Source organism: Gobius niger, assembly GCF_951799975.1.
Source record: "Gobius niger genome assembly, chromosome: 8".
Classification (NCBI taxonomy): domain Eukaryota; kingdom Metazoa; phylum Chordata; class Actinopteri; order Gobiiformes; family Gobiidae; genus Gobius; species Gobius niger.
Genome location: NC_136859.1, coordinates 31,136,758 through 31,162,452, shown reverse-complemented (window position 1 = coordinate 31,162,452; position 25,695 = coordinate 31,136,758). Strand labels below are relative to the sequence as shown.

The window sequence follows — 25,695 nt, the reverse complement described above, 5'->3', positions numbered from 1 at the left end:
AAAAAAAAGTACGTTTCTAGCCCATCCCTGTGCGGAGTTAGGATATTTGAACTAAATAACCAGTTTACTCATGCCAGCCACTAGGGGGCAATTTGAATAAATAAAAAATAATTCCAGAGGTGTCCAGCAGAGGGCACTTACATAAGAGATCAGAATATAAACACATTATAGCCCCGTGGTAAATGAAGCTTATCACCAGAGTGTGGAGAGAATGAATAATGACTACAGTACTTTGAGAAACTTGTGACACAGGCTTGTAAAGCACAAGTGTAAGAAGTTATTACTTTGGTCACATTACATAATGATGTTTTATTTGAAAATATAAATAAATGGAAACTAAAACAAAGTGTGAAGACTTGATTACTATTTTTGCAAACCACTACGGTGAAACAAATATGAGCCTGAATCAAGTGTTGATGTTGTGGATATAGTCGTGGGGACGACTGTGCCAGGCGAGTGTCTCTACTTCACATAGAGGCATTTTGGTCTGAGTCATACAATTATATGTTTTTTATTATAGCCAACCCGGTCCAGCCCCCCATCACAGTCAGGAACAATAATGTAGCCCCCAGAGAAAAAAGTCTGAGGACCCCTGCTCTAAAGTGTGTGAATGAAGCAAGAACACTTCTATACACACGATTATGAAGAAATAAAAAAGTGTATTTTGCGTGACGTTTCTCCTTTAAGGCTGAAACCCATTAAACCTATGAGAGAAGCATTGTGATATCTTGTCTTGAATGCTGTTTCTCTGAATGCAGGAGCGAGAGGCCATGGAAGCCGCGGTGCGCGCCTTTGAGGACTGGGAGTTCAGTGTGCTGGAGAAAGAGAGCGGCGTAGAGGAAGAGGAGGAGGAGGAGGAGGAGGATGGAGCAGATGAAGAACCAGGGGCTGAGAGTGAAGCCAGTGTGGAGAAGGAGATCTCCGGTCAGCAGCACCTGGTCAACACCGCACAGGTACATTATTACTGCCCAAGTAGAAGGTCTGTAGTCGTGTGTCAACAGGCACATGCCATGTTCAATTGCCATGATTCTTGTAATGTAAGTGGAACCAATGTAGGAATTCAAATGGGCACACATAATCGATAATAATTAGTCTCTACATTTCCTGGAAAATGATGTTTACAAAGCAAACTGTGTCGATGTCCTAGTGGCGCACGAACAAACAGTAATTAATCGTTATCACCATATTGGTTTGCTTTTCCTGCCATATTCTCATAAAGCAGGTGCGCACGTCAACTCTCGTGAAGTCGGCCTCAAAGCTCAACTAATTTATTTAAAGACCGTATTTCTCCCGTTTTTCTGAGTCCTTGTTGATTTGTGTGACTCAAAATTTCTGGTAATGTGAATAAGCAAGAAGTGATGAAATGATCTCCAGAAAGGCCTGAGGTTGTAGATGAGACTTTGCCATAACATTTCTCTAAAAATCTGATTTTATTTCCATCATTTGCATTTTCAAATTTATTATATTATTATTTTAAAGTGAAAAAGGGCCGAGCAATTTTATTTTGAAAATGTAAATGATTGAGTTAAAACCTGATTTATTTATTATTATTATTTTATTTTATTATCCATCCATCCATTTTCTTCCGCTTTATCCGGGTCGCGGGGGCAGCAGTCTCAGCAGAGATGCCCAAACTTCCCGATCCACACACACCTCCTCCAGCTGTTCTGGGGGGACCCCGAGGCGACACCAGGCCAGCTCGGAGACATAGTCCCACCACCGTGTCCTGGGCCTTCCACGAGGCCTTGTCCCACTAGGACATGCCTGGAACACCTCCCGCGGGAGGCGACCAGGAGGCATCCGGAACAGATGCCCGAGCCACCTCAGCTGCTCCTTTCGACTTGAAGGTGCAGCGACTCTACTCCGAGCTCCTCCCGGATTATTATTATTGTTATGAAAATCCCTGAAATAATATAGTTTTAATATTTAATATTTTGAAACCTCGAGCTCAACACAAGCAATTTCCTGGTGGACAAAACCATATAGAATAAAAAGCACTGCACCACCATAAAGAACATCAAGCCCATTTTAAACAGGGCTTTAAGGCTGAAAAGAATAGTTTTAATAAGATTATAGACTGATATCATCAAAAGGTTTTATCTAATAGCTAATATAAGGGCATCATTTTAAGCTAACGTTAATTCATTGAAAGTATAAGTACAGTCCACTCAGTCCCACTGTCAGAGGGGTGAAACCATGAAAACTGGGATCACTTCTTCAGACACTTTTTTTTACTTTGCATAGGAATAAATCACTTTGCACCAAACCAGAGAAGAGAATGTTGCCCATAGACCAGGTCAGACCAGGTCAGGCTAATAGAGTTCATATACAGTTGTCGTCAATAGTGCGGACGACATATAAATGCTGTTTATTTTAGAGATCGTTGGCCCCACCCTCGCTACACCTTAGTGCACACTTCCCTCTCTCTGCCCTGCATGGACCCTCTGCTCTGCCAGGACAAAGCCTCTTTTAGATCAGTGACAGTCTGTGTGACTGCAGATCATTCACAGCACTAAGTCATAAGTTTTTATTATTCAAGTTATAAAGGAGCGCTATCTTGAGGAGTGTATTTATTGGTCTTACCGCTCACGTTCAGTGTCGACCTCTCGCTCCTTGCACCCGATGCAAACTGTCATTAAACAGCAGCAGTTTGCCTTGTGTCCGCTGTCCAGGAGAACGAGTACGAGACAAACGGGCAGAATGTTAAAGTATTAATCCTGCCTGTTCTGTGATCACCATTAGTGACCACATGAGTATTTGACCAATCTTCACCAACTAAACATCGATTTAAAGCACGCGAGCAACAGCTAAATGCAGTTAATGTGCATTATTTCCCCTAAATTATCAGGGATCCCCTCTACTTTGAAGGGAACAGAAGTCTCCGACACACAACAAAACCAAAATAAGAAACCAATGTCAAAGAAGCAAACACCTTTATAGCTTTATATAGCCTACTGATTTATATATAGCCCCGTAAATTACACCTATGTCTTCATATGACAAAAATTAAGGAAATAAATGCTGTCTATGGCTGAGCTTTGAAAGACAAATCCCCCTCAAAAAGTATTCTGTACTTAAGTAAAATAGTTTGCCCATTTTCTCAGTAAATTCTGTTGTGGGAATGAAGAGCGTAGCCCCTGTAGAGTGCCATATGTTTAAACCTAAAAGAGGAGTTCCCACAATAATAAAGACTTTGCTTTTTTGCCGACAATTGTGGTATTTTGGCAGAGCCCGACGTTACCTCCGCTCGGTGCCCAGAAAGTGACTCTACTCCCCACGATTTAAACCCGAGTCTATAAATCACAGACCTAATGCACAGGAGGAGGCTCTTGGCACAGACGCTTGAACGTCGCAGTGAAGTGGCAGCTTGTCCCGGGACACTTTGGGAGTCTCTCACAGTCGGACCGGTGCTGCGCTGTCCCGGGGCCAGTCTGCGCTCTGCGGGGGGGGCCTCTGATGTGATTAAAGTCGTGATGTACAGTCATGTGACGCGGCTGAGGGAGTGTGAGAGGGGAAAAGTTCACGGTCTGCTGTGCAGTTTGGTTAGCACAAATGTATGTATTGTGTAGTGGTGGGCCGTTATCGCCGCGAGACTCTTATCGGGCGATAAAAAAAATATCTTGCACTTTCACCGTGATATTTTATGGTCAGCACACATTACACGACTTTTATGCCCAATTTCAGACGCACAGGAGAAACGTGAGTGAACATAGCGTCTCCAAAGCGACACTCAGAAGCAGCGGCCAATGACAGAGTGAAAAACACCGCAGCGCCTCCCTCTTTTAAAACAGCGACATAAACAACTCATTTCATGGCCACAGCCCCACACGAAACAGCCCCACACGACACAGCGCAACTTTATCCCCAAAAGTTCACAAGAGCCTTTTCCAGGTGCATTTCAACTGCGAGCAGAGTTTAACCGCAGCACTTACGGAGTTTGGAGACGGACTTTACAGCTACTTTTTTCCGAGTCCGTTACCTTCTCTTTCTCCGCTCACCGTTTCCTTTTCTTATCAAATCCAAAGAAATATGTCCCGCATCTTCGTGTTGTCGAAGTTTATCTCCATTTTGACAGAACTATCGCCAGGGTGAAGCTCGTATTAGCTGTAGCTGCAGTAGCATGAACTGCGTTGTTGTGACGGTGATCACGTGACACTGTTGACCAATCAGGAGACGCGCACATGTTTCCCACGCTCACAAACAGAGTAAGATGGCCCACATCACCCGTAAATAAATACTTGGGGACTTCTGCCACAACTGTCCCATGCGAGAGACTTTTTTTCTTTAGCAGGTCATAGTGTGGAGAGGAGATTTAGTTTGTCACTGTAAACAGTTCATCAGGACCTCTAATGTAGTCGGCCTACAGTTCAACATTAATGTTTAACTGAATAAACAGTTAGTAAACACAAGTGCATCTTCTTGAACATGAATTATTTATGTCACCAATTATCATAGTAGAACGTTCTCATGCAGTTAGTGATGCATTTTGGAAACAGGAGATGAGCCCCTGGTCTAACGCACCAGCTGACTTAAGAAACTCGTTCTCAAAGACTTACTTTTAGTCATTATTTGGGCAGCACACATATTCTGAATGGCTTCGGCAGAATTCAAGCGAGCCATTTTAATCTAGATTAAAAAAATTAATCTATGCCCACCTCTAGTATTGTGTTGTACTTTCATAAATGTGTAGTATTTTTGGGGAGACTCGTGCAGCCTGAATATTGCTGCTGAAAACAGAAATTTGCAAGCGTGTAGTTCCAAGTCAACGAGTCAAATAAACTACACTGTGCTGTAATTAACCTCTTCACTCCCGCCTCTGCTGAGCACACTTTCTCCAGTTTGGCGTTACCCAAAATCTAAAAGAGTCAAAATGGCGGCAAAACCGAGATGTAAAGCAAGATGAAAATGGCAACACACAAAAAAACCCGACACAAAAGCAACAAAAAAGGGCCAAAAATACAACGAAAAAGTGATGACAACATGGCAACGACGCAAGGTACACTGCAAAAACTATTTAACTAGATCAGTATAAACATCTCAATTTGAGCATAATAATCCACATTTTAGTTGTTTTGACTAGTTAAGAAGTTCTTGGGCATTTGTCCTAGATTATTTCACTTGTTCTGAGATGTTTCTGACTCGTTTCGATACATTTCGTCCTTATTTCAGGTCATTTTCTTTGTCAATGGGGTAAGAAAATTGGTCTTATCTCATTGGCTTTCTTATTTCAAGCGAGATTTACCCTAGAACTGGTCTGAAATGTCCTCAAACAAGCAAAGCAAACTTGGTCCGATCAGGAAAAGTGTCTAAATGAGTGAAAACCGACAAAAACAGGATGCATTTCCTCAATTCAAGTCATTTAAGCCAATACTTGATATTTACTTTTTGCACTGGAGAAAATGTGCTCGGCTAAAGAGGTTGAATTAGCTTGCATGTAATGTAGTAAGTGGTAAGAGAGGGGGGGAAAAGTTTGCCAACCTATGCTTTACTTTGTTTGGTATGTTTTAAGAAGTACTACAGGTGTCTTTCTATAATGCATATAATTGTTGCCTCACCCCCCCTGCTGTAAAAGAGGTGAAGTGCATATATATTGTCTTTTCTTTTCATATTACCTTACCATTTCTCTCCATTGTGTATGCTATGTGCTGAGTCTTTTCTCACAAACTGTACAGTGAATAGAACAGTGTCCCGTTCATGCAGAGACAGTTTGGGGTGCGAGCGGCGCTGATGTGTGCCTCTGTTTTCAGGAGCGGGTGCAGCAGCTGGAGAAGCAGCTCGTGGACATGGAGAGGGAGAAGGAGAAGCAGCTCAACTCTCTGAGGAAGGAGAGGAGGGAGCTCGTGCACAACAGTCACACGGTGAGTAACGTTAGTGTAAGTTTCACAATCGCGCTGAAGAATTTTGCAAAAGTGTGTGAACAGCGGCGACTGTTGTGGTGAGATGTGCATTCGTAGCAGGAGGCGCACATGGCCAAAGCCACTTCTTCTTTTTTAATGTCGACGGCGGTTACCACTTCCTATGGACAACAGAATTAGCAATGACGATACAACTGCAACTTTATTTATAACGCATTTTAAAGAGGGGGTTTTATGCTTTTGTCAATCACATAGCACTATATCACACTATGATGACCAAACCTTCTGTTGGTCTGTAAATGCAGTAAATTAGAATAACTGCCTTGTATAAAATGGCTCTCTCAAAATGGCTGTAGTGAATGTCTTGAAATAGGCCTCTGTCTCTTTAAGAACCTCTGACTCTTTCCGACACGCCCCCTCCACACGCTGTCTGTGGCATCAGTGATGAGGGGAGGGGGGAGGGGGGCTCTGCTGAGGAGCAGTGGTTGGTTACTCGGCTGGTGACGAAAGCTCGGAGGCGTCTCCAGGAGGTGGGGGCGTTCCTAGGAGGACTCAGGCAAACCTATCCCTAAAATGGCCGCCATCAGAGTTTTTACAGATTACTCAAAAATACGTGAATGTGCCAAGGCAACACTTCAGGCATGTTTTTAATGAGGGAATGACATAATAACATGATGTAAAGCTTGAAAAAAAATTATTTTGCATAATACCCCCCCTTTAAAACAACCAGGTTGACCAAAGTGCTACAAAATACAAATACCTTAACATATAAAACAGATTTTAAAATGTCAACTTCTTAGGGTGTACCAAACGCCAACTTAAAGGAACTAGATGCAAGTTGGCCATTTTATACTCACTACTGCCACGTCAGGTCACACGTGTAACTGCAGCTTCTATATTAAGCTCGTGCATGACGGCACTTCGGACCCGAAGTAACAACTTTTTGAGTGACAGTGCAGTTGTGGTGAATACTTCTGGGCTCATTCTACACACAGTGTTTTTCAACCACTGTGCCGTGGCACACTAGTGTGCCGTGAGATATTGTCTGGTGTGCCTTGGGAAATTATGCAATTTCACCTAGTTTAAAAAAAAATAAAAAATCATTATTATCCGCAAATAATGTACAGTTTTCGAATGTCTTTGCCCTCTAGTGATCGGCAGAGTAACCATATAATACTCTTCCATATCAGTAAGTGGCCGCAGGTAGCTCATTTGCAATGATCAATGGCATTGTGGCTAGCGAGACTATACGATGTTCTTATTCAAGACACTTTGATGAGAACGACTCAATATAGGCTACAGAGTTACATTTTTTTACATTTTCTGCTGGTGGTGTGCCTCGTGATTTTAACATTTTTAAACTCCATATAGTCCCTTTAAAGAGTTGAGTTCTAAGAAGAGATTTGAAAACAGGTGCAGACAGTGCGTGTCTTATAAATAAAGGCAAGTCATTCCACAACTTAGGTCCTGCCACCGCAAAAGCCCGGTCCCCACTGAGCATCTGATTTGTCCTTGAGACGCTGAGGAGGAGCTGGTTAGCCGACCAAAAAGACCGAGAAGTAGGGTTAAGGGGCTCCGAGAGGTACAAAGGGGCAGCACCATTTAGGGACTAAAATTAAATTAAATTAAATTAAAGGGACTATACGGAGTTTAAAAATGTTAAAATTATGTATTTTCCTACCCCTACATGTTTCAGCAATGGCCTAATTTGTAGAATGAGCCGAGACCTGTTCACCACAACTGCCTCTAAAATCCTGCGCTGTCACTCAAAACGTTGTTACTTGCACAAGCTTAATATAGAAGCTGCAGTTACACGTATGACCTGAGGTGGCAGTAGTGAGTATAAAATGGCCAACTTGCATCTAGCCCCCACCTTACTCCAGATTGGCTTTACCCAAGTGTGCTAATTTCTTGGAAAAAGCATCACAATAGCGACAAAAATGAGAAGATAACAAAAACAAAGAAAGTTCAACAAAAAAGCCACAAAAACTCAAGTAAAAAGTGGCAAAAAGGTGACGAAAACGCATTAAAAAAGTCAAAAAAGAGCAACAAAATCCCCAAAAGAGCAACAAAAATAAAACAAGAAGTGGCCAAAAATTAGAAAGAAAAAAAGTACCGGCAACAACGTAAGGGAAAAGATCCATTAAGATCAGTTTTGTTGGTCTCAGCTTTCAAATGAGGCGTCAGACTGGCCTAGAGGCTCCAGTCAAGAAGCTTTTAGATTTGGGTAAAGCAGAACCGGAGGAAACACAGAGTTAAAGCGTGTGGTAAGAGGTTCATTTCATCATTCATTCCTTCATGATGGGCCTCACTCTGATATTGTGCATTCAGGCTTTTTCTTTGATAAACAAGTTTGTCTGCATAATTACCCCCAAGTAAAAAGTCAATCTGGTTAGCATAGTCACCAGTCTCGACAAGCTAGAAATCTCGGTTAATCCAGTCACGTACTAAATTAATTTTGTATACTGTGTCCGTGACTGGAAAACAGCCCCACTTTCCGCTGTATCACCATTTACTCTGTCACTAATTAAACTGCTGCTATCTCCCGAGCAGGGATTTGGCTTTCTGCTATCAAACGTTTGACAGACTGATAATCCAGGGGAAAGGGAAGGCTATGGGACATAACTGGAGACATGGAGAGAGAGGGAGAGAGGGAGGGAGAGAGAGGGGGAGGAGTTACTCTACGGAGGGCGCTCCCATTGTGAAAGCCTGTGCACATGTGAGAGCGAGAGAGGCGAGCTGACAGGACTATTACTAACGCACGGTAAGACAAGGATATAAACTTTCACGCTCATTTATCAAGCTTTTCCGTGGGCCGGGTTAGGCGCTATAAAAAAAGTGACAGATTTAAGAGACTGTGGATAAGAGTAGTGCCTTTGTCAAAGCTTGTACAAGTGATTTCGATGATTTAATACAGATTTCTAGATCTCGCTACATGTGATTTATCCTCCCAACAATTGTAGCCTTGTTTCCATTAATCCCCTACTGTTATTTACTGATGCAGTGTGTAGCATGTGTCGCCTGTAGGACTGAAGCATGAGACCAGAGTTAGTAGAGGGTGGAATACGGCTGAATCGCTCGTGCGCTGGTTGGTTTGTTTGTTTGTTTGTTTGTTTGTGAGGGAGGGAGGGGGGAAGATAGCGCCGTAACCATCATTTCGAGGTCGTTTAGATCCGTCCGGGGAGATGCCCGTCATCTTGATGTGACTGAAGAGGCAGCATTCTTGGTTCATGACAGGTTCCTTTTCCAATAAACAGTTTGCAGAAAGCGTGACAGGCCTGGGGTTGGCAAACTTGCTTTGACAGATGATGAATGCCGGTGAAATGCCTCTTGTGTTTGCACTGCAGCACTGGTTTTCTGTCTTTAAATTATAAAACATGAAAAGAAATCACCTTTTTTTTTTTGTTGCTTTACCCACATCTTAAAGGTTGCAGCCTGTAGGCCAGTGTAACGTCTCATTTGAAAGCTAAGACCTACAAAACTCGAATCCTTTTCGTTGCATTGTTGCCGCGTTATCGTAACTTTTTTTGGGGCATTTTTTTGTTGCATTTTCACATTTCACAACAAAACTCTCTCTTGACCTCTCAACTCCCGCCTGAACCGAGAGGATCTTTTTCCTCATGTCATCAGATTTTTTTTCCATAATTTTTTTGTTTTTGTAGCTTTTCCGCCATTTTTTTGGCATATTTTTGTCATTTTTTCGTCAACTTTTTGTCGATTTTCTATCACATTTTTGTCATTTTTTTGTCATTTTTTGTCACTTTTTTGTCACTTTTTTTGTCATTTTTTATCAAATTTTTGTCACATTTTTGTAATTTTTTTTGTAATTTTTTGTAATTTTTTGTCACTTTTTTGTCACTTTTTTGTCACTTTTTTGGTCATTTTTTATAAATTTTTTGTCACATTTTTGTAATTTTTTTTGTCATTTTTTGTCACTTTTTGTCACTTTTTTGTCACTTTTTTGTCACTTTTTTTGTCATTTTTTAATCAAATTTTTGTCACATTTTTGTAATTTTTTTTGTAATTTTTTGTCAATTTTTTGTCATTTTTTTTCTCATTTCTTTTGTCATTTTTGTGACATTTTTGCCACTTTTTCATAAATTTTTCGTCACTTTTTTGTCACATTCTCATAATTGTTTTCGTCTCAGTTTTGTCACTATTTTCACACCTTTTTTCCAGAAGCTTTTGGATTGGGGTAAAGCCAAACTCGAGAAAATGTGCTCAGTTCAGCCTGGGGTTAAGAAGATGACATTCACACTAGATAATTGATTAATAATTAGTCAAAAATCGGCCTTAAAATATTTGTTAAAGTCGTCCTTAACGTCATTTATGCTGGGCCTTGTCAGTATTTTTCATATAAAACCATTTTAAACACAACATCTTTCTTTCACATGTCTGTGAAAGGCACTATATAAATAAAGATCTTCTTCTTCTTCTTCTTCTTCTTTCCACCATACTACGATTAACTGTGTTGTAAACCATGTGCTAAAATGTTGTGATTGTATAAACTCGCATTATTCATCCTCTTGTAACGTCGGCCGTGCACTCCCAGATTTCAAACTCAACCCCCGCTCTCGCCCGACAGGTTCTCAAGGACAAAAAGCCGCTCGCCGATTGGTCCAACATCGCCGGCTCCGCCCCCTGCATGATGTCGCTCTCCCCGGTCTTGGCCCAGAAGTCTCCTCAGGTATGTCGCTCCGTTGCTATGGAGACTCTTGCTTGTTTACTGCCGCTTTTCCCTGACGACCCGTAGTTCCCTGGACGTGTTAGTCGCGCCTGTTGTTGTGGCTGCTGCTGCTGTGAACACTGAGTCGCTGTCTTGTTTCCCAGGACGCTCTCCGGGACTCGGCCAGCTTACCCAGAAGACGGAGCTCGCACAGGAACAACAAGCTGAACGACCGGCCTCTGTCCACACAGGGTGAGGTTTGGTCCCAATACTTTATCCTTATACTTTTAAAAGGATGTTCAAGTATTTGGTAATAATCTGCAACATATCTTTATAACTGTCTTACACTTTGTTCGTTAGAAAATGCAGTATTGATCAAAAACAACACATCCAGTAGTTTGACTTCCTGGTTTATTCAAGCAAACCAACTCTAAGCTCCTCCCACCAATGCTGTGAAGTTATGGCCAATGTTTTTACTCCACGATGAATGGATTAAGTTTAGTAAGAGGGCGAGAGGTGAGGGGAGCAGTTCCTGGAATACGTAGGACCTCAGGAGGAGTTTTGTGGGAGCTGTTGCTGTGCTGCTAAGAAGGTCCAAAGATCACTCAAAGATGCGCGAGTGCCTCAAAATACAACTCCAAGTATGTGTTTGATGAGAGGACGACTTTGCAAAATGGTAAAAGAAAAAAGCAATTTGAAGAGGAGGAAGAAGATGGGAAAGAGAGAGTTGAGGAAAAAGGGAAAGAAGAGGACATTGAAGAAGGAGTAGTTGAAGAGGAAGTAGAGGAAGTTGAAGTAGAGGAAGTAGAGGAAGTTCAAGAGGAAGCAGAGGAGGAAAAGGAAGAGGAGGAAGAAGAGAAAGAAAAAGGAGAAGAGGAAGCTGAAGAAGACAAAATGGAAGTGCAGGAAGAAATAGAAAAAGAGGAAGTGTAGAAAGAAGAAGTTGAGGAAGAAGAGGAAAAAGAATCCCGTTTATTGTTGGCCTAAGATTCGCTGTCACCAGGTCAAGTTTCAGAGCGCAATAGATACAGACGGCATCTCTGGAATCGCCCATATATGGTCATGTTTGAAAACAGTTAAGGGGGAAAACAATTTTGAAAAAATTTAAACTTTCTCTAATTATTCAAAAACTACAAATGCTGAATTATGAATATAGTTTTCTACTAAATAAATACATAAACAACGGACTAATGCTAACGGTTAGCTAGCGCTAGCTACAACTGCCGTTTTTTCACTTCTACTGAGCAATCTGCTGTGAGAAAAAATACATATGGACCCGATTTACACTTGACTTTATTTGTATGTGATAAATAAGTTCATATTCCACCAGAAAATGTCTAAAAAGAGGGAAAAATTGTGTTTCCTAAAAGATTCTATTTTCCCCCTCGGCGAAGCCACGCCCCCTTCTATGACGAGATGCCGTCTGTATCTATGTGTAGGGAGCTCCCGCGGATAGTTTGAGACGCTGTGGAGGAAGTCGAGCCGTGACACAGGAAGTTGACATGCAAAAATAAAAGTAATCAAACTGAATGCGGGTACAAGTATGTAAATAAGAGCACTGTGACTCAACTCGCGCAATATCTAACCCACTGTAGTGCTCAAATACTTTTCTGTGAACAAAAGCACTTTTTAAAGCCGGTTCAGGCAAGCTTGCTTAGTGCAGAGGTTGTTATTTTGTTTGCATTTTAGAGCACGTTAAAAGATAATTTATCTCTGGCATGCGTGATTATCACTCTCACCTGAGGTTCTGTTTTAAGGGGAGACACTACAGGCAAAACTCAATTTTTTTCAGTTTTCAGGTTTTGGGCCAAATTGGTCTCTGAACATACAAGCTTTCACCCGGAAACAGAAAATATACCTAATCTACACAAAAACATGTTTAAATATTGCGCTGATTCAATGTTCCCCCATAGACTTATATGGGAGAACACAATTTCAAGGGCCTTTTTCTCAAAACACATTTTTCTGTCATTGTGGCGACACTATGTCCACGTCAGTCGGACCTAAAGACTTCACATTTTCCAGCCTTGGACTGAACAATATTTGGAAGATTTTTTCAGAGGGATTTTTTATTATTTAATCCCGAAGCCCCATTTATTGAGTTTTGAATGTCAAAAAATGAGGCTAAAATTATTTTTTTACAAATTTTTCCACTAAAAAACAGCTTATTTTAAAACTAAACAAGGAATCCAAAATCCCCTCTGAGAAAGTCTTGGTAACTCATTCATCAATAAAATGAAACCATAAATTTGAATGTAGCTCTGTCCATTATTCAGATTTTGTCGCAGAAAAGATGGGAAATTTGGGCGCTTGATCTTCATTATGGAGCTCTCTGCGAGAAAGAAGAAGGTCAAAGTTTCATGTGAAGAAAGCAAGACAGCCAACAAACACACACAAGCATTATTTCTATATGAAAAGATAAAATGACAGAAAACTTGCAATGTATTTTTTCTCTCACATTTATGCCAGTGATCTACAGCAACAGTTTCAAATTGATATCTGTAAATATAGATTTTTTCCCTATTCACCTGCAGTGTCTCACCTTAAAGTCTTCATTGGATAAGCGTTCAGGGTTATCTCTATCATCTGATTGTGTTTAAACAGCCCGTCCACATGAAACGACAACTGGCACAAAGATAATCTATTCAGAATCTAGTCCTTCGCTTTTCGTCCGAGTTTAGGTTCCCAAACTCACTTATCTTGTGGAGTAGCGAACTTTCCGCTGACAACAATAACTTCCGTGTGACTAAATAATCCCACGGCTTTTCCAGTGACTCACAGAGAAGACATCGATCTTTGTGCTGTTTTTTTTGTTTCAAATGGAGCCCAGTAAACATGGATATATCAACATTTGACATTCCTAATTTCCTTGTTATCTGCATCTATTTTACGGGTTTCAGGCACAACACTGTAAATCTTTTATCATTGTGAGCTTCAGGTTTAGATTTGACCACTCGTAAACCCACGGACGGGTCTTTGAAATCGCATGACATCACCTGAACCCCTTTGTATCGGTGATTGCTTTGAGTTCACGCATGACGACACCGGACAGAAAGACTCCACTCGAGCACTGTCATTTTGTGCGTTTGTTCAGGCCCCGCCCTCTTAGGCAAATCAAAGGTGCGCCTTAGTCGACAGGTGGCTGTTGGGAGAGGAGAAAGCTGGATATACCTGTACGATGTGACAGATGATCTTAAACAAATAATGTGTGCAGCCTCTCCTGTGGCGCCATATTGTTTTCAAAAAGCTTTCAATCTATGTAAATACGACGTATGAGCATTGTGTGATAACATTAGAGGGATCTGTCTAATGTTTCAAGCGATTATGTTTTTTGACAAACAGGTGGCCCCACATGCAACAGCATCATTCTGTCAGATATTAACTTTATTAACTTCCTCCTCCTCCATTTTTATAGATGCTAAACACTACAGGCCACAAACATCCCATGAGCTGTGTTTTTTTTGTGGCCCCTAACAGTGTTCATTTTGACAACATATTTTATTTTAGTTTTAGTCTTTTGACTAAAATGTAATTTAAGATTTAGTCAAAAAAAACTTTTCAATTTTAGTCTAGTTTTAGTCGACTAAAATTGCATGTCAATTTAGTCAACTAAATATAAGACTAATTTAGTCGACTTTGCATTAATAATATTCATTATAATCATATTTAATCGTGGTCCTCGACTTCATGGAGCTGCTCCACATGAACAAAGCTCAGAGCTGATCCTTTGGCAGTGAATTTAAATGATATGAGGCTCTTTCAGACGGTCAATAGAAATTTGGCTGATTTTAGTCTCTCCTTTTCATTTTTATTTAGTCTTATTTTAGTCGACTAAAATATCTGGACATTTTAGTCACAGTTTTAGTCTCATGAGAAACTTTTAATTTAGTTTTAGTCCAATTTTAGTCGTCAAAAATATCACTTTGACTAAAATTAAGACTAAGTATTATAGTCGACGAAATTAACACTGGCCCCTAATAATAAATCAAGTGAAAGAAAAGACAAAAAACGACTCGAGGTGCCGAAAATCTCCTCTGGGAAAAAATGAATCCAATATTTCGACAAAACAAACCCATAAATTTAAACTCAGTGATATACAGCAAAAGCTTCGAAACAATACATCTATATTTATTTTCCCAACCAGGGGTACGGGGACCCCTGTGCGTACTCGAGGACCTAGCTGGGGGTACTTGTAACTATTTCAGATGGAAAATAGGGGAAAATGTAGCATCATTTTTTATAGTAAAAGCTATGTTTTTCAGTAAAATGTGTTGCTTTGGGAGAATTGTAGGTTTATTTTGACTGCAACATTGTCCTTTTTCTTACAAATACCACTTTGAAACATAAATAAACTGTAACACCCTTGAGGTAGGGGGTACACGGTTGACCAGTGAAAGGCCAAAGGGGTACGAAAGTCAAAAATCGTTGGGAACCACTGACTAAAAGGAACAGACCACTGTGTTTCCATACTGAGATATGTTCTTTCCTGAGCTTAGACGAGTTGATCCGTACCTGTCTGGTCTTTGTGCCCGTGGACGAGTTTGGTAGCTTCCAAATTCACCCCTGTTTGGAGCCATAGGAATACATTGGAAGAGGCCAAATGCTAACAACATCTTTGGTCGTTTTGCATGACTGAGGGCACGCACAAAGACCAGACAGGTACGCATCAACTCGTCTAAGCTCAGGTAAGAACATATGTCAGTATGTAAAAACGGTGGCCTGTTCCTTTATTATTTGAATAACCCCCAGGCACAATGATTTGTGTAGGAAATGCGTGGTATAAATAAACATGCCTTGCCTTGCTCAATAATCTAAAATCATGATCAGAACAACTCATTTTATATTAATGTTAATGCTCAGTTCACTTGGACCTTCTGAATGTGGTTCCACGGGCCACTTTTGCGTCCCGACCTACTAGTTGGGAACCACTGCTCGATCCATGTGGCAACAAGCCTCCCTCAAGTCCAGACGGATTCCATGTAAAATGTGTAAAACCATATTAGCCGACTTATTTCCTAATTGTTTATAGCATCCAAGTTGCTCTTGGCAAACACACGGCCGAGCAAATGTTTCCCAGACGGCATGATTTATGCCCATGAAGAAATTGGATTCTGAGATGGAGACTTTCTCATTATCAGAGCCTGCGTGCTCATAAAGCGGGTGTGGTTCGAAAAGGATCATTTCCATTTATCAAGAGTAGTTGCAACATAGATACAGCCGAGAGGTAATGAAGCTCGACGTATTTGGTGGACTATGAACATGTCTAGTAGAAGTGGAAAACCGGCAGCTAGCATTAGCATGAAGCTAATGTTTGAATTCCCCATATTTTGGCATTCATGGGCTGTTGAACCACTTTGCTCCAGTCCATATCTTTGTATCTTCATCTCGTTGAAAGTATATTCATAATTCAGCAGTTGTTGCAGTAGAGTATGTTTTTTATCCTCCTCTCAGGGGCGGACTGGCCATATGTTCATTCTGGAAGAGCACAGAAGGGCCGGTCTGGCGTCTCAATTTTCTCCTCACATCCCCCGCCTTAACCAAGCTTTACCTAAATCTAAAAGCTTAAAAGAAAAGCATCAAAACAGCGACGAGGATGAAAACGGAACAAAAAAATGTGCCGGAAAAGCAGCAAAAAAACGTGACAAAAAAGCAACGATAAAAAGCTCTGAAAAACCAACAAAAAAATCCACAAAAACACAACAAAAATGTGACGAAAAAGCAACAAAAAAAACACAAAAAGTGCAACAAAAAAAACATGACAAAAACATAACAAAGCATCGAAAAAAAAAGCAATGAAAAACCAATAAAAACATGACAAAAAGAGACGAAAACACAACAAAGCAATGAAGAAAAGCAATGAAAAACCAACAAAATAGCCATAATAATGTAACAAAAACAGAAGACAGTGACGAATACACAAAAATAAAACACAAACAGTGACGAAAAATGTGACGAAAACACACAAAAAAGCATCAAAAAACATGACAAAAATGTGACAAAAAGTTTCAATCACTCCTGTAGGTCTTGGCTTTCAAATCAGGCATTACACTGTTGCTCTTCGGTCAAGAAGTGTCGCATTTACTCTAATTTGGGCCAGGCTGGTCAGAGTCCAGGGCCCTCCTTCAGTCCCAGGCCGCCCCTGCCTCCTCTAGTCGCTTGATCATTCATGAGCGATTCAAGAGCTGCCGTCTGCCACATTGTAGTTTCAGTTTCTCATTTATTTGTATCGGTGTATTTCCTTTATGCGCGTCTTTCTTTGACTGACTGATGTTTCCTCTTTCAGATTTTGTGCGGGACGGTCAGATCCCAGAGGCCTACATCTCTCCCATCACCTCCCACCGGCTCAGTCACGGCCTCACCAACGGCCTCAGCAACGGGCACAGTAACGGGCACAGACCTGGGAGCAGTAACGGAGGGGGGCTGCACACTCCCTGTAACAGCACCACCAGCTCCAGAGCCGCCAGGTTAGAGATTTAACTACTTCAACAACTACAAAAGAAACCGACTCCGAACTTCACGCTCTCACTACCGGGTTTGTTGGGTTTCATTAGTTAGGTATATAGATATTCCACAAGAAAAACTTCCTTTCTCCATGTTTTACAAATATAATAATGTGACTGGACTGTGGATCGCGGATGTGGGCCTCCTTCATGTAAAGTAGAACAGTTCAGACTCCCACCTGAACCGAGCACATTTTCTCCAGTTTGGCTTTACCCCTGGTCCAAAAGCTTCTGGAAAAAAGCTGTGAAAATAGCAACAAAACAATGATATAAATGTGGCAAAAAAGTGAGAAAACATTGGCAAAATAGTGATTAAAAAAAATGACGAAAATGTGACAAAAATGTTACAAAAAAAATAACAAAAAAATGACAAAAAGTGACAAAATGTGACAAAAAAATTACAAATAGGTGATAAAAATGTGATGAAAAAATGACAAAAATGTGACGAAAAAATGACAAAAATGTGACAAAAATGTGATACAAATTTGACCAAAAAATGACAAAAATGTGACAAAAATTGACAAAAATGTGATACAAATTTGACAAAAAAATAACAAAAAAGTGATAAAAATTTGACGAAAAAATGACAAAAATGTGACAAAAATGTGACAAAAAATGACAAAAATGTGACAAAAATGTGACAAAAATGTGACAAAAAATGACAAAAATGTGATACAAATTTGACAAAAATTGGACAAAAAAATGTCAAAAAATTGATAAAAAATTGACGAAGAAGTTACACAAATGAGTTGAATACCTAACAAAAAAATGCTGGAAAAAAAAATCTGATGACGTGAGGAAAAAGATCCTCTCGGTTCAGGCGGGAGTTAAGAGGTTCTCTCTGAAAACTGCTTCTTGCTCCACATTTGGTTGGTTACGACCTGGTCACTCCAGCCATGGCACACCTGCAGGAGTCAGCTCCACCTGACAGCTGCACTGGGGTCAGCAGAGGTCAAGAGCTCATGAATACACAAGGGTGTGCTTCCAGGCTGTCCTTAAATGACTTCACTTTAAGAATTAGAAAATGATCTGATCGACTTGTTTTTCCACATTGTCGAGTAAATGCAAGATGAAATTGCTTTGTATAAAATAAGTTTTGTATTGAGTGTGAAAGGTGAAGAGCATATAGACCATATAGATCATTTCTTTGATAATAGAGACAAACGTGACTTTTACTCATTTACGTCAGTGCCTCTCTCATATGTTAATTTTCCGTTTCAGCCCGTGCCTGTTGGATCTTGTTGAGATCGAGAAGAAGCTGAGAGAGGCCAAGGCGGAGAGGGAGCGTCTCCTCAGAGAGCGGGTGCGTAGGAGGGTGAAGGGGCTGAGTGATGCGATGGGAACAGAGTAGCACCTGGAAGGAGCACAGACACACCGCGTTAGACATGGCCCACTTCAGTGACACCGGTTTGTGAGGCACGTTTGGGATTTGAGTGATTTGAAATGGCAAAATCTGGTCAAAAATGACTAAATTACTGAAGAAAAGGTTTTAGAAAATAGAAAATGTGCAAATATTGTTAAGCTAAGTGTTAAGAATCTTACCGTTGCGGCTTCAAATGTGTTAAATTCACCACAGATTTGGCAAAAAGAGGGGGACAAACCTCCTTCCTTGCGGTGAGCCAGTGGCATTAACAGGACATCCCCACAGCTCCACCTACTGTTCTGGAGTGTGCGTTTTAATGCCTTAAATGGGACAAAACTCACCAACTTTTTCCTTTGGAGCCTTTAAATGTTGAGTAGAACGTATTTTATTGTTTTTTCTAATGTAGTGGAGAGAAAGTAATAAGTCCTCCACAAAAATAGAACTCAGGTAAAGATGCTCAAAACCTTTACTGAAGCGCAGTACTTAAAGTGACAGATTGCGTACGTCTCATTTTTTAAAGTCCCTTCCTTTGCTGATCTCAGCAACTTAGCAGAATCCCCGGTGCCATCACTTTGACCAATGAGACGAGCTTTCCTGTGAACCGGTCTGTCAGGCCCAATCAGGAGGGGAAGAGGGCGGGATTGCTTGCTTTTGAAATCTGTCACTTTCTCTCTCCTCCTTTTGTGTAATCTTCCAGACTAGCACTTTAAAGGAATAGGCCACCGTTTTTACATGTGTTCTCTCTGCTCGGAGAGGCTAAATGCTAACAACATTTGCGTGACTGAGCGCACGCGTAAAGACCAGACAGTTACGCATCAACTCGTCTAAACTAAGGCAAGGTAACATATCACAGTAAAACAGTGGCCTGTTCCTTTAAGAAATGTGACTTTACTACTGACCACCTATGTAACTACATTTGTACAGATAGGGTATTTTCTGGCAACATACAATATTTTTTAAATACTATGGAAAATGTTTTATATATTTTGTTTATTGAGAAGTCAGAACAACAAGTTTCAACTAGAGATTAGATCGGGCCCAAAAAATCAAGCCCGACCCGACCCGAGCCCGCGGTTATAAAGCCCGACCCGACCCAGCCCGAGCAATTAACGTGAATTGTCAGCCCGAACCCGAAACAAACCCGACGTAAATAATTATTTATTTAAGGCTCAGATAGGAGCATCTGCACAGCAGCACCATGTTTGCGAGGTACGCGGCTACGCGCACGGCATACGTGCACGCAGCACGCTCTTTGCCGTCTCCTCTTTTCCGTATCTCTCTCTCCTCCTCCTTCATGTTTCATAAACATCGCGCTCTAAAAGCTACTTTCTACGCAGTAACAGGAACCAAACTGCTTATTTATCCACTGTTAATGAAACGCTGTCCTGAGAGAAAGACTGAAGAGTGATGTTCTCGCGCCGGTATACCAGCCTGACCATGCTGCTTAAACGTGACAACACAGCAGCACGTGCGCCCCCCGCACCTGCACCACCTCCCTCCCGGACTCCTCTATTTTATATTGCGTATTGCCACATTTTGTATCCAATAGACTCCGCCTATTGCATAGATTTGTATTAGAGATTATAATGACATTAATAAAAAAAAAAAAAAAAAAAAAAAACTTGAGCCCGACCCGACCCGAGCCCGACTCTCATGCGGGAAATCTCGGCCCGGCCCGGCCCGAATGTCGGGTCGGGCTCGGGCCAAAAATCTAACCTCTAGTTTCAACTAAACAAAGGGCTTTGATTTTTTCCCCCCTTACCCCCAACAAAAACAACCATAAAATAAAAAAAAATAAAAAGATGAAAATTGGAAATCCAGAAGAAAACATGATAAATAATAAAAAGAATATTAAAAAAATATGCAGATGGATAAGATTTGCACTGGCCCCCTACAAAAATATAATAAAAACGGCCCTTTATCTACTGTCTTACTCTGTGACTATATTGTTCCATCCTCGCTGCTCGGGAATAAATTGCAGGGGTTTTTCTAATGCAATATTAATATCTCGCTGTGACACAGAACAAATCCGATAGTTGAGGAAGAGCGGGAGCTGCACCGCGGTGACACCGTAAATCCAGAGTGCCTCGGCTCCCTCTCTTCCTCTTCTATTAGTCTACTGGCCCAAGAGTGTGAAGAGCACCTTCGCTTGCTGCCTATAGCATGTACTCTGTGAGCTCTCTGCCTCTTCTCCTTTAAATCCGACAGTTGGTTCGATCGTTTGGGTTTATACTTGGCCACAATGAAAGCAAGGGCCACTGCTCACTTTGTTTAAAAAAAAATGCAGCATGGGGACTCACCGATGTGATAAATCGGTATCGGAACGACCCTAATAAATAGTGGATCTCTTCATGCAGGAGGAGCGACGGCAGCTGATGCTGGAGGAGAAGAAGCAGAAGGTGATCGAGCTGAACTCCCAGAGAACAGAGGCACCTGAACCGGAGTCTCCTCTCAAACCCGAGCCCCCAGAACAGGCCAAGACCAGCCCAGTGCCCAGTTCCCCAGAGGTAAGGACTGACCGGTACCTTCCATTGTGCTAAACTGACTAACTTACAACTGGAGGCAACTGACATGAAATCGACGACATTTGTGTTTTCATTTTAGAAATATATCTGGTTTGAATCTCAGTTTCTCACTGTATGATTTATGCCCATGAAGAAGTGGGGTTGCGAGATGGAGACGTTTTGGTATCCAGTCTCGCCTTTAATTCGGTCCCATTGAGCACACAGTGGGTGCAGTGGGAAACCACATAACTTGTAATTAATCAAACTTCTGCAACATCACTTTTACGTTCTGACTGGTTTATGGCTTGGTTTCACAATTGGAAATAACACACTGGCACCAACAGCCTCCCACACAGGTCTGGTTCACCACAACTTAGAGCTGCACTGAAGATGTTCTCAGGAACGCTTTACTAAATATTTGATATGTCTTTGCTGTGAGCGGCTCAGCTCTCCTCAGACCTGACTGTAGCTTCACCGGGAGCCGGGACGTCTCCAGCTCGTCTCCATGGAGATGTCGAATAAATTCAGCAGAATTCGAGGTTTAAATGGTTTAGGTCCTCATACAAATCCATTCTTTGATTACCCACTGCAAAAATAGCATTGTCTGTGTCTGTGTATAATGCTAAATGTTACGCAGTGTGCCTTTAAAAACGCTGTTGACCAAAGTGCTGCACTACAATTCTACACAAATTGCATGTAATGTAAGAAGCAGAAAAAAGTCTCCAAAGAGATAGAAAAACAGTCCACTTTCTGTCCATCTTTTTTATACTATTGTTATGTCAAAAATGGAACCGCCACCTTAACGTGGTGGAGGGGTTTGAGCACCCGAATGATCCTGGAGCTCTGTTGTCGGGGGCTTCGTGCCCCTGGTAGGGTGTCCCATGGCAAACAGGTCCTATAGGTGACGGGTCAGACAAAGAGCGGTTCAGAAGCCCCTTATGAGAGACCAACAGGCCCAGTTAGAACCATGAGGTCGTCCTTCTGTGGACCCACCACCTGCAGGAGGAGCTATAAGGGGCTGGTGCAATGTGATTTGGGCAGCTCCAACGGCTGCCCCCACGACCCGGCAACGGACAAGTGGACGAAAATGGATGGATGGATGGATGGATGGATGGATGGTTATGTCAAATAATAAACTAATCAGGGCTTCACCTTGCATGGTACTGAAAGCATTTCAAACATATTGGGCGTTTAGCATTTCCCAGGGCAGGTGGAGCCTTTCTGTGGAGTGTGCCTGTTCTCTGTGTGCCTGCGGAGGTTCCTACAAGTGCCCCAGTTCACCAACAATAAAAAACATGTACAATAGGTCCCCTCTTCGGAGCCAGAAGAAGAAGAAGAATTTTATTTATATAGCGCCTTTCACAGACATGGTCACAAAGCGCTTTACATGAGACAATTGTACATTCACTCCATACTCGGTGGTGGTAAACTACGTTTGTAGCTTCAGTTTCCCCTGGGGGAGACTGACAGAGGCGCTTTCGCGACTACACACGTCTGCGCCAACGGACCCTCTGACCACCACCATACATTCACTCACACATCATTCATCCTGGCCTATTGTGCATGTTTTTAGTGGTAGGGGAAACCGGAGTACCCGGAGGAAACCTACGCAGACACGGGGAGAACCAGAGTGAATGAAAATGTGTGTGTGTGCGCAAATGCATGACAGCGGATGGAAACTCTGTTCCGGACAAATAAACAGATCAAATAAAAAAGGTTGAGCAAAAACAGGAAGTAGATACAGATATTTTATTTCAGTTGTTTATGGAGCAGACATTAAAATTAAAGTATGTAATATGTTCTGTTTGAGCTGCACATTCCCAAATGAAGCATTTTCCATCCCACGTAAACAGTGTACCCCCATTATACTCTGAAAAGAGCCAGTATGTCCATGAAGCAAGAATGCGTGACCTCTTTTCCAGGCTGAACGCTGATAAGAGTGCGTTTGTCTCCACAGCTGCGCAGCCTGCCGCTCTTCCTCTCCCCGAACTTTGACCTGCGGGCGCACATCGAGTCGCTGGGCCACGGGGTGGGGGGCTGCGTCGACCTGCGCCTCACGCCGCGGCGCTGCGCGGGCTTCCTCACCAAACGGGGCGGAAAAGTCAAGACGTGGAAGAAGAGGTGGTTCCTGTTCGACATGGACCACAGACGGCTGGCCTACTACACAGGTCAGACCGGCCGGGACAGAGCAGGGGCGTGGGCGAGGGGGCGGAGACGAGTCGTGACCTGCCCCACAGTCACCCCCTGACAGTTTACTTTGAACTCTGCCTTATTTGCTCTAATTGTGGATTTGATTCTGTTGTTTTGCAGATTGTGACGAGCGGAAACTGAAAGGAGTTATTTACTTCCAGGCCATAGAGGAGGTTTACTATGATCACCTACGAACAGCAGCATCTGTGAGTGAACTTAGAGAAGTGACGTTCCTTTTTCACAAAATGCATCCAACGTTTAGCAACGCTATACGGCTCAGTTGGTCAGAGAGGCATTCACTGACCCTAAGGTCAGCTATTCGAATCCCTGCTTGGACTGGTTCAACATCATGTTGTCCTTGTGTTTAGTGAAATTAATTAAATTAAAGTAAATGATCTAAATCCAAACTTTAAACCAGATATTAAATGCCGTGCACCTGAATTCATACTTGTAATTATACTTTACAGAGGGGGGGTCCTGGGTTGTTGGTCTGGTGATTTTGGGGGTCGCGGCCTTATGGTTTGGGGACCCCCCTGATCTAGTTTACCTTTACTTTGTGGTTAAACGTCTGATGAATAAATGCGGTCACTTCACTAAAGGAAACTCTTCTTGTCCTGTCTCCCCTGTAGTCGCCCCGTCCCGCCCTGACCTTTTGCGTGAAGACCTACGAACGCCTCTTCTTCCTGGTCGCCTCGAACCCGGTGTCCATGAGGATCTGGATGGACGTCATCGTCACGGCAACAGACGAGCACAGCCGATACTGACGTCCCGTGACGCTTAACAGTGCACTTACACTACTGAGGGGACGGGTACCACGAGGTCCACAGTCAGGAGAACTACCTCACGGACTTGACCCAGGAAGCCAAGGACTTTTTTAAAGAAGACTGTTACGCAAATATGAGTATAGTCACACTTGGAGCTCCCCCCTGTGGTCATATCAAACATTACAAGACTCTAAAATACTTTTTCACCACAAGGGGGCGACAGACTCCAGCAAAAGGACTGTGTCAAAGGTTAAACAGTTTTCTACTATATTTTGAAATAGCAAAACAAGCTCTCTTTGCTCACTGAAGTGCATTGTATATTCACTTTTCTTGAATTAAGTTATTTTGTTATTTTTATTTTGAATGACTGTGGATTTTTAATGGAAATGAATGAAGACCTATCATGTGCACAATTAAATGTTTTTTGTCATTTTAAGGGGTTTCAGTGCGTGTTACTTGCATTATTTAATCATAAGTCAGCAGGAGGCCTTTGTTACCGCCGCATACATTCATTCTAATTCAGGAGTTAAAGTTTTCCGTCGCAACAAAGGGTTTTTGTCATTTTGAACGATTAGAGATTATGTGTGTCGCCTAGAAACTGTCAGAAATACACTGCTCACAAAAACTTAGGGCACACTCAAAAAACACATCCTAGATGTCAATCAATTCGATTTTTCGGATGAAAATCTTCATTCATAGTGTAGGGCAATGTGTTGAGAACAAAATAACATAAGAATGATAAATGGAAATCAAATTCTCAGCCCCTGGAGATCTGGATCCAAAATTATAGTCAAAATCAAAGTGACAAATCAGGTCACTGGTTGATCCAGATTCTGTAGAAATTCCTCAAAACGAGTCTGTATCATCCTCAGTGGTGTGTGTGGCCTCCACGTGCCTGAATGCACTCCCTACAACGCCTGGGCATGCTCCTGATGAGACCACGGATGTCCTCCTGAGGGATCTCCTCCCAGACCTGGATTAGAGCATCAGTCAGCTCCTGGACAGTCTGTGGGGCGACGTGGCGTTGATGGATGGACCGAGACATGATGTCCCAGATGTGCTCTATTGGATTTAAGTCTGGGGAACGAGCAGGCCAGTCCAGAACATCAATACCTTCATCATGCAGGAACTGCTGACACACTCTTGCCACATGTGGCCTGGCATTATCAGGCATCAGAAGGAACCCAGGGCCCACAGCACCAGCATATGGTCTTACAATAGGTCTGAGGATCTCATCCCGGTCCCCAGTGCCTCTGGCTCGCACATGGAGGGCTGTGCGGCCCTCCAATGAAATGCCTCCCCAGACCATCACTGACCCACCACCAAACCGGTCATGCTGGATGGTGTTGCAGCAGCAGAACGTTCTCCAGGGCGTCTCCAGACTCTGTCACGTCTGTCACATGTGCTCAGGGTGAACCTGCTCTCATCCGTGAAGAGCACAGGCACCATCGGCCAATCTGCCGATCGCTGTGTTCTCGGGCAAATGCCAATCGGGCTGCACGGTGTTGGGCAGTAAGCACCGGCCCAACTTGTGGACGTCAGGCCCTCATACCACCCTCATGGAGTCGGTTTCTGACCGTTTGAGGACCAACATGCACATTTGTGGCCCTCTGGAGGTCATTTTGTAGGGCTCGGGCAGTGCTTCTCCTGTTTCTCCGTGCACAAATGAGCAGATAGCGGTCCTGCTGCTGGGTTGTTGACCTCGGTCGGCCCCCCCCAGGTCTCCTGGTGTACTGGCCTGTCTCCTGGTATCTCCTCCATGCTCTGGACACTGCGCTGGGAGACACAGCAAACCTTCTTGCCACAGCACGAATGGACGTGCCATTTTGGATGAGCATCACTCCCTGAGCGAC

At 42.4% G+C, this 25,695-nt stretch overlaps 1 protein-coding gene across 1 annotated transcript in view; it reads left to right on the top strand.

Moving 5' to 3' along the window:
- phldb3 (pleckstrin homology-like domain, family B, member 3) overlaps positions 1–24,246 on the top strand; it is a 57,013-nt gene extending 32,767 nt beyond the window's left edge. The window contains exons 6-15 of the mRNA XM_079561905.1: positions 759–953; positions 5,748–5,858; positions 10,441–10,542; positions 10,686–10,773; positions 16,805–16,985; positions 18,243–18,324; positions 20,742–20,891; positions 22,846–23,056; positions 23,199–23,284; positions 23,708–24,246. Coding sequence (XP_079418031.1) covers positions 759–953; positions 5,748–5,858; positions 10,441–10,542; positions 10,686–10,773; positions 16,805–16,985; positions 18,243–18,324; positions 20,742–20,891; positions 22,846–23,056; positions 23,199–23,284; positions 23,708–23,842 — 1,341 coding nt within the window. The 3' untranslated portion in view covers positions 23,843–24,246. The remainder of the gene's footprint in view (positions 1–758; positions 954–5,747; positions 5,859–10,440; positions 10,543–10,685; positions 10,774–16,804; positions 16,986–18,242; positions 18,325–20,741; positions 20,892–22,845; positions 23,057–23,198; positions 23,285–23,707) is intronic.
- The last annotated feature ends 1,449 nt before the right edge of the window (positions 24,247–25,695 follow it).